The sequence below is a fragment of the Cnephaeus nilssonii genome, assembly GCF_951640355.1.
Source record: "Cnephaeus nilssonii genome assembly, chromosome: 10".
In the NCBI taxonomy this organism is placed as follows: Eukaryota; Metazoa; Chordata; class Mammalia; order Chiroptera; family Vespertilionidae; genus Cnephaeus; species Cnephaeus nilssonii.
This window is the reverse complement of record NC_137081.1, coordinates 24,034,629-24,050,061: the sequence shown is the minus strand read 5'-3', so window position 1 is coordinate 24,050,061 and position 15,433 is coordinate 24,034,629. Positions and strand designations below refer to the sequence as shown.

The window sequence follows — 15,433 nt, the reverse complement described above, 5'->3', positions numbered from 1 at the left end:
CCAGAAGAAGCATTGCTTTGGAAGACTAACTGTGGTCAGAAAAAAAATAGAATCATGAAATTATGTTTTTGGTAGTTATTAACTTTACACTCGTCTTAAGGCACTGGTGAATCAAACATTTGTGGAGCATTCCCCATAGATTTTCCAAGCATCTGTGTTGACATCCCAAATAAACTCCAGGGCTATAAAGTTATTTACTCTGGTTTATTGGTTACACCCTTGCCCCTGAATAACTGCTGCTTGCCTTTTGGCTGATAGAGGAGAAACCCAATTGTTACACATGACCATGCTCCCAGACAGACAGCAAAACAGACCACAGATATAGGATGATGAACTAATATCCAAATTTATGTCATTTTTTGGAACTATAATATTCAAATTTATATATTATTTTTATTTATATCTTATCTCCAATACAACAAAATTAAAAATAGAAACCAAATACAAGTAAAATATGAGTATAGTTAATACAAAGGGAAAGTATAATACATGACTATGTTACAATGCATTCAATATTTTAAGTGATACGTATCTTAACTGAAATAGAGGCATATATATATATTTCATTTCTTGTAACAAGGTAAAAATTAGTCTGTTTATTTTTAGAGAATCTCAGGGCTGCTAGTGATTTAGGCATAAACTTGGAACATTTTGTTTAAAGATCCTGCAACTTCAGCTGATCAGAAATATTTCAAATTTAAGAGATTTGGAATGCAGGTGGCCCCAAATAAAAACAAAGTAATTAAAATAAAGCCCACATTTTAATACAAACTTCAACATTTTAATTTGTGCTAATGACCTATCTGACTTTTCAGGAAAGTAACCTACCATACAAATAGAATTGTCTTAATAGTGTGGCTTCATATTATAGGATGCCAACTCCTTCCAATATTGACATTAAATCATACAGGATGCAATCTGTACAAAGTCATAAGCAAAAGATGCCTCCAGCTACTACTCTCCAATTAGCTAGAAGCAATACTCCCAGAGTAATTTTAGGAAGAGATGTTAGTACTTACAGGTCAGCTAAGAACCAGTCAATCCAAGAAAGGGCAAGCTAGACACATTGGACCACTCACATTAGGAGAGAAACCAGAACTATTCTTGGGTGCCAACCTCCTGATAAATTTCAACAAGGGAACTTTTTTCTTCTCATCAACAAGACTTGGAATGCTTGCCGTCCCCCCCGCCCCCAGGTTATTTCACAGTACATTGGTGCTGGGCTACAGATGCCAGGGGTTTGGTAGAAGTGTTTGCATTTTCCCCATGTGTTTGAGAAAGCAGTTTTTGAAGGGCTGTGGACTAAAACCCTCCCACCACTAGTCTCCCACCCCTAGCTTTGAGAGAATTGGTTATGCCCCCACCCTTCCCCCTAAACTCTGTCCATCTAAATGTAGTGCTGGGCCTCAGGAGGCCTTGGTATACAAAGCTTCTATCCAAGACTGTCACTTGACTGACAGCAAAAAGGTTGCAGGGAGATGGACAGCTGTGTGTAGGTGGACATGGAGAAAAAAGAGAGCTGAGCAGATTAAATCAGAACACAGCAAGGGGAAGGTTCTAAATCACAGACCTTTCCAGACTTAGATGGCTTTAGGAGCTTTAAAGCCGGCTAATCTTATTTTTAATCAAAGTCGGGTTTTTAAAACAAGGATTCAAGTTTATAAATAGATGGATATCTAGAACACATAAATACACATTGTCAAGTGGTGCAAGAAGTGTATTGCTCAAGAAAGCTATCCATGGAAAGACACAGAGCATCCTGAAGTTTCCTCATCACCTTGCAGTTTAACCTTTGCAGTGATTTCTGCATTGCAAATGTAATTCTTAGAGTCACTTGACAAGGGTGGCCTGCTAAGCACTATGGGCACAACTAGACATTCATCAAAGTATCTTAAATGATAACAATCTGACTGAAAACTATAAAAGTTTCAGGAGAGAACATAATGAGACACACAGAGGAAGTGGAGCCCGGCTTGACTGAGCTGCAATAAGCTGGCCGTTTAATGGGACAGACTTGATTAACTTCCTGCTGATGTTCAATTACCTCTGATAGGTGTCTCATGTAATGTAAATAAGCAGGTTGGAGATGCAGCGATGGGGCCTCTTTTATATATATATATACTAGAGGCCTGGTGCATGAAATTTGTGCACTGAGGGGGGGGTGTCCCTCAGCCCAGACTGCACCCTCTCCATTCTGGGACGCCTCGAGGGATGTCTGACTGCCCTCTCACAATCTGGGACTGCTGGCTCCCAACTGCTCACCTGCCTACCTGCCTGATCACCCCCTAACCACTCCCCTGCCAGCCTGATTGACGTCTAACTGCCCTCCCCTGCCAGCCTGGTCGCCCCCAACTACCCTCCCCTGCTGGCCATCTTGTGGCAGCCATCTTTGACCACATGGGGGCAGCCATCTTGTGCAAGGGCATGAGGGTCAATTTGCATATTACCTCTTTATTATATAGGATATATATATATATATATATATATATATATATATATATATATTACTGAATTCAGAGAGGGAGGGAGAGAAGAAACATCAATGATGAGAGAGAATCATTGATTGGCTGCCTCTTGCATGCCCCCTACTGGGGATCAAGCCCACAACCCGGGCATGTGCCCTCAACTGGAATCGAACCCGGGACCCTTCAGTCCACAGGCCCACGCTCTATCCACTGAGCCAAACCAGCTAGGGCAGGACCTCACTCTTAAAGCTCACCTGTGTTGGAATCCCTCTCATTATCACCTGTGCAGGTTTGTGTTCAAATTTGTTTTAATTCAGAGCTGCAGAAAATAAAGGTGAGAGATACTTAAAAGCGATGACGTATAGTATTCCACATGTTAATCCTGAAACTAACATGAAGTGTCAAATCTCAGGAAATAAATCTTACCTAAAATATTATCTATAATAATAAAAGTGTAATATGCTAATTAGACCAGATGACCTTCCAGACGACCTTCTAGACAAAGCTGTGGCAGCGGGGGCCGAGCCCCTTGCACCAATTTCATGCATTGGGCCTCTAGTATTTTATATAAATGTCCTATGTAGAAAAATTATTTATCCCAAACTGGGAAAACTCAGTCTCTAATTCAAATGGAGATGGTTAATGGTGGCCTTACTAGAAGGCAACTTTCATACACAGTCACAAATTTAAATAATAAATTCATGGGAATACCATTCTTCATGTTTTAAGGCCTATTTTAAAACTCCTTCTCTCATTGTCCAGAAAAAAGAAAACCAGGGGTGTGTACACATAGAATTGAATGAGAAGAAAAACAAATAATTGAATTGATATACTTTAAATGTCAGCCTGAGTCAAATGATCCGTTACTAACTGAATTTCTTTTTACCTCCCTACTTCAAATAACTTATTGTTTGCCTGAATTGAAGCCAGTTTATTTGTGCAGAGATAGTCAAGGTCTAAGAAAAAGTGATTCCACATATAAATAAGTAGAAGAGGGCTGATAGCAGAATACATGTTAAAGTTGTACAATGTATGTATTTGCATAAACTCTTGAGTTAGCATTCATTTTATATGAGTTGTTCATTTTTTTAAACATCGTATGTCCAGGAAGTCCCCAAATAATGCCAGTTCTAACCAAACCATGTTTATGAATCTCACTTTTGTATTTCTTTATATAAGGAGTTTGTTTATATTCAATTGATTTTAATAACATAAGTTTATAGTGGTTCTCAAGTAAAATATAATTTTCAGCAAAAAGCTTAAACTATGTTTCTTGGGGGTTTGACAGAGTTTCCTCCTTAGTTCTTTAAGTAAATGGTCAAGAAGCATAATCTTTTGCCGGCAAAAAGCTTTTCTTGTTTACTAATTGGCATGAATGAGTAGGTTAAAGAAAAAAAAAATATAAATGATTTCAAAAGTACCATTTTCATTATAGTATGCTAATAAAGTTCCATTATCTAAACAAGTATTTAAGGGTTTATATTTAACATAAAAATACATTATCTGTCACTTTAGACATCTTTAAAATATTCAAAGATCTTTTGAAAGTACAAAATAAATGTTTAGGATGTAAGTCTGCTTTAGACAATGATAGAAAAAAGAAAAGTTAGTTTCCCAAACTTAACAGTCTCATTATGTAGTAAATCATTAATTATGTCCATGGTCATTTTGGCTTCTTACAGCATTTCATTGCAATTACACGTTGTATTTCAGAAGGGGGTAAAAAAGGTTGTTCCAGTATTTTTCATAAATTGGTTCTCTAACCAAATAATTATTTCTCTTTTAAAAATGGTTTAAAAATTGTATGAGTTTATGTTATTCCTATATAGTATCGTTAGTTTTTCATCATAAACAATTGTACTTTCAAAAGCTCTTTTAATGATCATAAATCAACATAGCTATTACATAGTAAGGTATTTAATGGCTAAAATATTGAATAGCTGTAACTTGAAGGTTTATGTAGGTATTTGGAGTTAGAATGAGTGGAGACCACTTAACAAATGCTGTATTGAAGGCTTCCAAGTAAAAAGCATTTGACATTTCTTTGGAGGCATGGCTTTCATGCATAAAAAATAAAACAGTTTTGATATTTAACTCATATCCCCAATGCAGCCAAAACCATAAACATGATCTCCTCTGAATTCCCCCTGAAAGAGGTTCATCATCTCTACAAAATGTTTAATTCTAGGGATCTGGAGTTTTGCAGGACTAAACTGAGTGTCTTCCTCTCTTTCTCCCTCCCTCTCCCAGTCTCCAGGAGAATGAAAGTTTCCTCATGGTTTGTACTCAGCTCTCACATCCCCTTGTGGTGGGTGTCATGCCTGGTCAAGGCTGGGAAGAAACCTTTGATACCTTAAACATGTGCTGCTTGGCACTTAGTAGGTGCTTGAGAAATGTTTGTTAGAACTGAACTAAACTTTAGGTACAGTACCAAAGTTTCAAAAAAGTCTTGCTCCCTTGAGACCCCCAACCTTTCTTTCTTGTCCTTTTCCATCTCAGTGACTCCAAAAGACTTTTCCTATGGCTTGCTCTCATCCTTCTGATTCATCAAGATTTGAGCTCTGTGGCCATGTTTCCCATTCAGGTTGAAAGGCCTAATAAGAGTCCTGCTTCTTTGCAAAGAAATCGCATCAAAGCCTTCACACTAAAGGATGAAATCTCCAACAGGGCCCCCTGGGAGCTTTAGGAAGCCCAGCAAATGTTCTTGTGGGTTGCTATATGTCAGGTAATAATCTTATGGTTGGGAGCATTCTTGTTTGTTTGTTTGTGTCTGACAAAGCTGAGCATTTCATCAGGCAAAGCTTTGGTTACTTATTACCACCAATATTAGACTTGGTTGTGGGAATATTGATTGCTCACATCTTGTTTCACTTAATTATTTTTGAGACTACTATTTTTGGAGACAGGTGCAATCCCTAGGTTTGAATGCAGTTGAGTCATCTAGTAATGTGAGTTGAGTGTGAACAATGAAAGAAGGGAAGAATTTATAATTCATTTCCTCGCCTACTCTAGGAGGTGATGAAATAAAGCATTCTCTTCTCATGGAGTACACAAGGTTAATCCCAGTGCCTAGTTTCCTCGTGGTAGGAATGATTCAAGCTGAGTAAATTATTTCCCATTTAATAATATTAAAATGTTAATGCTAAATGGATAATATAAATGATTAATATTAAATTATTAACTATTAAATGATTCTTAATGAAATATTACTTAAGAGTAATATTTCACGATAATAACTGCCTACCTACTATATGTCAGATACTATACTCTAATGCTCTTCAAAATTCATTCCATTTTTAGAAGAATCACATAACAACTACAGTTCACAGATGAGGAAACCATATCTCAGAAAGGTTAGGTAACTTACCCAAAGACACACAGCTAGTAGAAGACCTGTCACAAATTAAACCAGGGATGTCTGTCTTGAAAACCCTGATTCTGGCAGTGACACTGGGGGCTCCTTTTTATTGATTAAAAGAAAAAAAAAGACTGAAGTCCATCTAACTTAGCTAAAAATTCTGGCAGAGTGTCTAGAAAAAGGCAGAGTGGGTTCACCTCATTCTCACCCTCTCTCCAGTCTTCCATGCATTCTCTTTATCATTGCTTATTTGCCCACAGGTCAAAGGCCCTTTTCTCATTACTTTGGTGAAAGTGGCCCTCCACTTAGCAGTGAAAACTCTGGGAGACTTGGTGCTATTTTAAAATGTCTTTAGAAATTAGAAATACCTTTAAAATTCAACCTTAATTCAACTTAGCATTTAAAACATCCTTTGCAGCTCAAGTTGTTGTTATAGATATTGTACAAAAAGAAAAATTTGCAAATTATTTAATATGTTTCTTAAGCTTTTGAGCATATATATTTTGATATGTCTCTTAATGGATTCAAGAAGACCTCAAATTCTTACAGCAGTTGGGGGAAGGAGGACTTTTTAAAATCAAGAGTCAAGCTAATTTATCTTAAAAGTAGATGATTTAGGTACTTCTTGAAAGTGTGGTATTCTGTTGCATGCTTATGACTTCACTGGACAATTTATTTGTAGTAAATGCTCTGAAATGTTTGAAAAGTCCTGAGAGTTTCCCAATAAAGTGGGAGGTTCTGCATTTGATGGTGCACCAGGGCCACCATCATATTTTCATTGTTACCCTATTTTTAGGAATAAAAAATAATATGTGTGTTAGATTAGAAAGAACACTTGTCCCCCAGGTAGTCAGAATGGACAGAAGAATTTTTACCAGCTCATTTCTGATCTTTGCCCAGAAATGCTTTCAAGAGGAAGTTGTAGTTCAGTTTTTCCGAGTTAGCATTTCCTGCCTCGTGGTTCCCCAGATTATAGGGCTGCTCTAAAGCCTAAAAAGGGATATGGAAAGGAAAATCGGAAGAAAAAAGGGGATGTCACTGAATGTACCCTAGCAAACGAGCCTTGCTTTCAGGCAGCTGTGGCTGGGAAGCCTTTGTTTAATATTCAGAGTGTATATGGGGGCGGGGAGGGGGGTGGATGGTACATGTTTTAGAAATTTTATTGTTTTTAAGGAGGCAGGCAGTCAATTTTCCATTTCAACCACACATACATGCAAAACTCAGGTTCTTGCAAAGAGGCAACCAGCTACTATTGTTTAAAATGTTTTAAACGGAATTCAGATGGCTCTTTTCTCTTCTGAGTCTGTGTGCCAAATGACAGAAACCAATACTCATCTTCCTTTCCCCTGAAACCCAGGAGGGCACATGAAAGAACCGAGAAATGCATTCCTTAAAGGAATCCGGGCATTTACTTTAAATAATTTATATACGCACATACATATACTAGTATATCCCCCGTGTGCATTTCCCCCCCTTTTTACTCGTGTGAAAGCAGCAGTTACAATAACTGAAATCCACATCCTCAGACTGTGACATTTCAGCAGGTCTTGTACGGAGAAGCCAAAATGCCTGGAGCTGCGCAAGCTGTCTCTCTCTGTTGTCCACGGGTTCACAGCTACTGCCCAGCGCCTTGCGGAGCGCGCTCCAGGAAAAGTTGCCCATCTTGTTAGCCCGGGTCTGAGTTTGCACGAGTGAGTCACGGAGGAGACACGATGTGCTACGGAGGCCAGTGACCTGAAATCGTGGCCCCAATCTGCTCTTTCGTCCGCACCGACTTGCACCCCTCCCTTGTTATCTAGGATTCCTTTTTTGGGGGACAGCAAGTACTCAGGCAACCCCTGGGATGTTGACTATGAGCTTCTCCTTGAAATGTTTTTCCGATTCCGTAATCCGTTGGCTAGAAGCGCGACAGGACAGGACTACCCGGTTCTCTCCTCCGCCGTCAGCCACTACACCTAGCGGAGGCTGGGTGCGCCAGAAATGGGCGGGTAGATGAAAAGATACCGCACCCAACATACCTCCTTTCTCCTTGCTGCGGGATGCCGGTTGCGCGTTGCGGTCTTTGTCCGCTCGCCCTTGAGCGGGGGCCGCGCACTCCCGAGGACGGCCGGCAGGTGGCGCAGTAGGTTCACGATGAGCGGCTGCCAGGGAAAGGCTCTCGCACCTCCCAGAGGTCGCCCTCCCTCTGGGACCCAGGCTCCGGAGGAAAACCCGGCCCAGTCCCGGAGGGAGCGAGAGGAGGCGCGGCCTGGGAGAAAGAAAGGAGGGAGGCCTCTTCTGAGATCGAGAGCCCTGCAAACGTCTGGAGAAATGCACCGAGCCGCGTTGGGGTCCAATTCCCGAGCTACTTTGCTGTCTGAGGACGGCGCTCAGGTGGCTGCGCCTGCGGCCAGGGTTTGGGGGACAGAGCAGGGCCAAGTGGCGCCTGCGCCCCCGGAGAGTCGACAGTGACACCGGGGCACCTCGGCAGGGGCCGATGAGCAGCTATCTGCGGGTCCCGCTGCCCGCCAGCGTCTCCTGGGGCGGGGAGAACTGTCGGGCGGAGCACAGAGTTGCCGCAGCCGCTCCGGGCAGCTTCCGAGTTCCCGTTTGCGAAGTCCGGTCGGCGGTGGGCCACCACGTTCCCACCTAAGCCCTTCGCTTCGATGACCTGCGTCTGGGACTTGCTAGGTCGGGTTCCAGGGACTCCCCCCCGGGAAACACACAGTTGGCTGCCTGCCGGCAGGGCCATCCCGGAGCGCCTTGCCGCGGTGGGGAGTCAGGACCGGGGTGAGACCCTAGGCGTGAGCGCCGAGAGGGGGCCAAAGGGGCTTCTCCGTCAAAGGGGCTTCTCCGTCGCTAGAAAGTCATTCGTTCCGCTCCAGAGCGGAGACAATGACTGAGCCCAGGCGCTGCACTAGACGATGGGGACCGACTAGGTCGCTCTCCAGGCATCTAGGGGGTCTGGGGAATGGGATCAATCAAGCCACAAAATCCCCTCCGAAGAGCATTTCATAAGGAGATGCGCAATACAGACACGAAGTAGGGCAGGGTAGCAAAGGGAGGCTGTGCCCGGCTCAGGAGTGCGTGTGCAGCCCCAGCCCCGGCGCACGGGACCAAAACGCTTCGACCCGCAGGAAAGAGCAACAGCAAAGAGGCAGGCCAACTTTATACTTATTTTATTACAATAAAAGGACCTTAGCCTCCTCAAACCGTCCTAGGGGGAAGAGGGGATTGCCAACCTTCCCTAGGGCTCCCCCCGCCCCCCCCCCCAACCAATTCAGAGACTTTCTAAGCTCCCTCCCCGGCCCAGGGGCTGGATCCCAGAGGTGAAGTCTGGGGACCCCGTCGCCTCCCTCGGTGGGGGTGGGGACCCACGCAAATCTTGCCCCCTCAAGCCCCGGGAGCCCCGAGGGGCGGGCACTCCAGGCGGGCTCGGCTCCGTGGGGGCGGGGCCAGGCCGCCGGGGCTACGCCACGATTGGCCGCGGGCCCCGGACTGGCGGGTGGGCGTCACGGGCCGGGCCCACCCCCTTGGCAATGTCTTCAGCCCGCTGCACTCCTAACTTAAGCATTTATTCCACTGGGATAGAAGCGGTAGGAGCAGCGTTGGCACCGGCGAACCATGGCTGGGATTTTCTATTTCGTCCTCTTTTCGTTTCTCTTTGGGATTTGCAACGCTGTCACCGGTTCCAGGGTGTACCCCGCGAACGAAGGTAAGAGTGGGGCGGCTCTTCTGCTGTCGGGGACAGAGAGGGGACGACCCGCGGGTGAATTTTTCCTCGGGAGCGTGAGGCCGGCGGGTGTTGGGGGCGGGGGGGCGGCGCAGGGGGGACGGGGGTCCCCGCGTGAGCGGTGCTCACAGACTCGAGAGAAAGGAGCGGGGGAGAGGGGGTCCGCCAAGAGGAGAGGCACGGGGCGGTCGAGTGTCCTGACCCGGGCGGTGACCCGAGCTTGCGGCGAGACTGCCCAAGTTTGTAGCAAAAGGACAAAGTTTGTCAGCATCCGCGAGGCCAGTTCGAAGCGCCCCGAGGGGCTACACGGGAGCCAAGGCGAGGATTAAAAATGATAATTCTGTGGCCCACGCCCCTCACTACCACCACTCCCCCACCCAGCCCCAGCCGATGGGGAAACGGAAGCCTGGAGCCTGGAGCCGGGTCAGGGCTTGGTGCTCCCGGGTTCCTAGGGAAGCCGGGCGAGCAGGGGTTTCTGCAAAGTTTCCCGAGCCCTGCGCTTCCCGGGACCGGCTGCGGAGCCTCCTCCGCGCAGCAGTGGCGGTGCGGCTCGCCGGCTGCCTGTGACCTGATTTCTAGCATCCGGCGTCCGTCACCTCTCCTCCCGCTGCGCTCCGCTCCCCGAGGTGCGATCGCGGGGCTAAGGGGCCCACGCTGCTCAGATCACCCCGCAGAGCTGGGCAACCCGCCGGCAAGTTAAACGTACTCGAGTGTTTGCTTTTTGCCCCAGAACTGTGCACGGGGCTAGTTTGGAGAGAACGTGCGGGGGACCCACTGGACCCGTCTCGGCGCTCAGTGTTCGACGCGTCTGTTCGGGCATGCTAGAAGGATTGTGTGTGTCTGTGTCGGGGAGGTGGGGGTTGATCATTTAGTTTCTGGCGATCTCAGAGAAAAGCGAGTTGAGTGTGCCTGTATGCGTGCGTGTGTGTGCAAATGTGCACGCGCGCGAGGACAAATGCGTGTTTGTGGCGCGTGGGTGCCCGCCTGTCGGCGGAGGATTGTGTTTCTGTGCGCGAGTGCCCTGATTGTGCGCGCGTGTGTTCCGGCGAATGCGTTCATCTAGCCTTGCATCTGTCTCGCCTACTCTTTCACCCCTCCCTACCCCTTACCTCCCCCATTCCATCCATCCATTCATCCAGCCAGCCAGCCAGCCAGCTCTTTATTCGTCCATCTCTCCGGATCCGTCCCTCCATCCCTGTGCAATCTATCATTTTTCCTGTTCCGAAGGAGGGAGCCAAAACCCAACTTAGCCTTGGCTGGGCAGCCGGTACCCAGAGTTCGCCAGACGAAGGCTTGGATAGATTCACACACCTGCCGGCAGACACTGCTTGCGAGAAAAGGGGCGCTCTCTCACACTCCCTCCCTCCTCCCTCCTTCCGACGTGGCTCCAGGTGCCACCGCGGCCACTGCGGCTCCTTGGTCCCCAGGGTCGAGTCTCTTCTCCGAAGCTGGATCCCAGGTCCCGCTGGCTACTTGGCGCGCTTGTTAGGACGTCCCCTAAGACTCACTGCACCAGAGGCAGAGAATTTCTTTTTACCCATTTCTTGCTTTTTCTTTTGGAAGCAAAACTTGGGAGCCCTAGACACAAAAAGGTGCTGATGGAGCGATAGGCTGATGTAGAAAGGGGGGGGGGGGCGGGGAGTCACCTCCCTCTCGAACCCCTCCTCCCCCTTAAAAATGAATTCATTTTGTTGCTTTTTATTCCCATCACGTTTCCTTTTCTCCCTTTTACCCTCCCTTTCTACTCCCTCCCTTTTTTTGTAAATTGGGTCTTATTGTTCCCTTTGTGTCCCTAATCCACCTTACATAAATCCAAATGGATGTAGCGGGCTTTTCTCTAGGGACCCAGAGGAGAGAATGAGGCCGGTGGTGGGGGCTCAACTCTGGGCGGGAGAGACCCAGGGAAGGCCCTACACTTTAAAATAATTAACAGATCCCAGGAATGCAGGCTTTTGGGGGGAAACCTGGAGAAAGAGAGGCAGATTTTAACTCCTTGACTTCGTGGGGAAATGAGAGGGGAAATGGTCAGAATACAGAGGCCTGGGGGTGAGATTGAGAGTTGGGGTGCGCAAGAGCAAAGGGAAAGGCTTCCTCTTCCCACCCCTCCCCCAGCCTGAAGAGCCAGCCTCACCGATCAAATTAATAACCCCGTGGTTCCTTTGAGTGGTTCCTTTCGACCCGCAGGCCTGCGGATCTCGGTGGGAAAGAGAACGTGGAGAGAGAGGTTAGGAATTGACTGCGCCCTTTTCAATGTCTTTCTAGGTGCCTAGGCCTGCTCCAGCCTGGGCGGGGCTCAGCAGCTCCTAGCCGAGCTCCCGATTCCTAATCTTTGATGCACAGGCTTAGGTGTAACACTAGCACATTAACTCTTCTGCATACCTAAAATTCAAACCAGTGACTTCCTCTTGGGTGGAGGAGGAGTCTCTGATTGTCCTCTAAAAGACCTGGGGAAGAGAATCATTCAGTTCATTTGCATTCTAATTCTACGCGTCTGCCATCTCTCCCACCCCCACCCCCCTTTGAAACTTTGATATTTAAAAAAGCAGCAGCGGATACCACTACCAAGGCCGATTTATTTGGTGGTGGTGGTGGTGGGGAAGTGGTCGGGGGGAGAGAGCCTTTTCCTGACCCTCTGAGACTCTCAGATAGAATTCACTTGTGGCTCTGTCACCATGATGATGAGTTATGCGGTCATCTGAAACTTGTAAAAACAAATAACTCCAGTAGACACCAGACAGAGATGAATGCAGGTTTTGCTCTGGAGTGCAACTGCCCTACATAGATATATTTATTTTTTGAATTGTACTTGAGATTCTCTATTCATCCTTTTTAGAAAATGAATCAACTGAGTCCTGGGATGGAATTTTAAATGCTCAGCAAGTTAAATAAATAAGAACTTGCAGATTTAAAGAGGGGAGAAGATCAAGTGAGTAATGATTATTTACATAAGTGAGACCAAGTTTAGGTTTGATCAGAGTTGGATATGCGCACCCTCAGCACATATGGAAACGCTCAGGCAAATGGTTTTTGTAGTATTGGCTTTTGCAATTGGAAATTAATCTATTTTTCTTTCTTTTTTGTAGTTACCTTATTGGATTCCAGATCCGTTCAGGGAGAACTTGGGTGGATAGCGAGCCCTCTGGAAGGAGGGGTAAGTTCCGAGTGGCTCTCTGCTCCGAAGGGTAAAAAAGGAGTGATTAGCAACTTTCTGAAAGTCCTAATGGCTTGATTCTTGTTGATTGTGGTGAGGGGGTCAGATTTCCGCCATGGCCTATGAAGTGAATTACGCTTTGTTGCAGAAATCCTATACTCCCCTTGGATAGGTCTGTCCTGGTAGAACTAGAAACCAAAAGGGCAGAAAGGGTTTTCAAAATTAGGAGATCAGTGGAGGCATCAACTTAGATGCCTATTTAAAGCTAACATACCATCAAAAAAGGCAATCTGGGCATCTAATTAGAATTGATGTCTACGTCACTGTGATGGCCATGAAGTCCTGACAGGGTTCATGTGAGAGCAACTGTTCTGTTTCCAGGTGAGGAAAATGAATAAGTAAAGATACTAGGGAGAAAACCCTGCTCATTGTCCCAGTCACAGGTTCAGTTCTGTGCACAAGCTGCAGGAGCTCCTTACCTTGCTGTCAGCACCACCTTAAGGCAGCTGCTGCCCTCTTGCACACTGAAAGCCTTAGGAACTCGTGCCCCCTGCACAGTACCTGCAGCAAGCATCAAAGCTTGAGCACCATTGGGGCTAAATGTGAAAAGTTTAAGTATTTGGAGTCTTGGATTTTGGGTGCTGGGGAGGCTGCATTATAAGCATGAGAGAGAATGCACTGCTCATTTCTTCTAGAATTTGCCATCACTGCTTTCATTGGAAGATTAAGAGACTAGAAGTAGGTCAATGGACACATTCTCTTACCTCAACCTTACCCCTTAATAACAGGTCAAAATGAATTCATTTGGGGGGGGGGGAACAGTACAATATGTATCTCTGGTTTCTGCCAAATTGAGATAACTCTCAGGTTTTTAAAAAATTAAGCATATCAGCCCACTTCTACATTCTTGATAATCTATGACTAAGTCAAATAATCAAAAACAATAGAGATGAAAGGAAGATTGAGTCTTTACCAGGCAAAAATTGTAATGCCAGCACCCACTCTGGTGCTTCAACCACTGCATGAGCAATAAAAGATGAAAAGAAAATAAAGATGCCTAGAAACTGTTATAGAAGATGGGTTTCAAAAATAAGATAAGAAACAATCATGAAAATGGAGAATTTTAGGATTTTTTCTAAAGCAGTTCTCATAATCCATTTAAATGAAACGGAGATTGCCCTGCCTTCCCGTTTTTCTGCCTGAACTTGACTGTAGTTAGTTGGGTCTCTGCTGAAAAATTCCAGTCTGCCCTCAAAACCATTTTTTTAAAGGGAGGGAGAATGATTGGCAGGCTTCCGGCAGTGTAGACAGGCTGTATTCACCGCTGATTGCAGGCAATTGCCCTCATCCTTTGAATGCGAAGAAAGGTACAGCTTTATCTTGTGAGAGTCAGACTCTTGTTAATCCTATACCCTGGAAAGGTCACTGATTCAGGAAGACTTTCCCATGCTACACTAGAGCTATTGCTCTGTAGGTTGAATGTATTAGAACTGTCTGCTCGATTGAGGATAGAAGGTATCACTACTTGCATTGAAAATTTTTAATGAGCCTTATTTTTCTTACTGGTTGCTCTTAAGCTTGAAGAGAGAATGCATCAAGTATGACTTTGGGTCTGACTTGTTAACACTAAATATACATGGACCTATTAAAAGCAAGGAGTGACACTTTTTTTTTTTTTTTTTTTGTACAGTCTATGGTCTATCTAGTTTCTGGAAAGCTTTTACTGCAATTTAATATGATGTAGACTCCACACCCACCCCCATTCCCCGAATTGCTGAAAAAGCACCTGGTCACTTTTTCTAGACACAAAACTTTTCTTGGTTGTCTTGAAGTCTTTTGAAAAAATAATATTATGCATACTGATTATTGTATAAACCCAGACTTTTATGGGCTGAGTGAAAATAGTTTTTTCCTTTCCTTAAATATTATGTGTGTAGCATTGTAAGTATTATTGTGAGGGGTTAGAAATGAAATTTTACTTGTGCTTAAGAGAAATAGTCTTTCCAAAATACATACGAGGTAGTAGCCATTGAGATATATTAGGTACCAAATTATAAAGTGTAATTAATCTCTAGATTTTGTATTTGAAGAGGACTTTATCAGTCTTAGAGTGATGGATGAATTGGAAGTCTACTGAGTAGGAATAGATTGGCTTCAAAAGTTCTTTTCAGCTGAGGGGGGAAAAGTATATTTGAGTCTTTTGATTATTTTGAAACATCTTTGCTGGAAACTTTGGATTACAGTTTTGTCCAATAATGACCTTTATTTATTGTTGTTGCTGTTGTTATTTTTTTTTTTTTAAAAAAGAAAGCTTATTTGACAATGCAGCCAGGAACAACTTTCTTGTTTTTCCATCAGAACAACTAAACTAAACATGAAAATAACGGAAAATGATGGCTCCTGATGGCAACATTAGAGCCAAAACCTAATTTCTTGGCGGTGCTCATTTAAAGGAGTATATTGAGTTTCTGACATTGATTGTAAAATACAAAACTAAGGGGAGATTTGTCATTGTTATGGTGAATTGATCAGTGTGTTTAGACAATCAAGTTCAGGCTGGAGAATTCACATTGCATCTGAATTATCCTGTATGAATTTTGTGGAGCTATCCCTATGTACTTTCATTTACATTGATAAATGTGTTTTTCCATATTTTCTTTGTTCTGAGATGAGAAACATGCTGAGTAGGTTTTTGTTTTGTTTTTGAAGATGGGAATCTATTTTTGCATTTACATGAATTTCCCCAA

General features: G+C 44.6%; 1 protein-coding gene across 2 annotated transcripts in view; it reads left to right on the top strand.

Moving 5' to 3' along the window:
- Positions 1-9,384: 9,384 nt before the first annotated feature.
- Positions 9,385-15,433, top strand: part of EPHA4 (EPH receptor A4) — a gene marked incomplete at its 3' end in the record, with an annotated part of 135,227 nt that continues 129,178 nt past the window's right edge. For both annotated transcript variants that reach the window (XM_079782106.1, XM_079782107.1), the window contains exons 1-2: positions 9,385-9,517; positions 12,619-12,686. In XM_079782106.1, the coding sequence (XP_079638232.1) occupies positions 9,427-9,517; positions 12,619-12,686 (159 nt within the window). In that variant the 5' untranslated portion in view covers positions 9,385-9,426. The remainder of the gene's footprint in view (positions 9,518-12,618; positions 12,687-15,433) is intronic.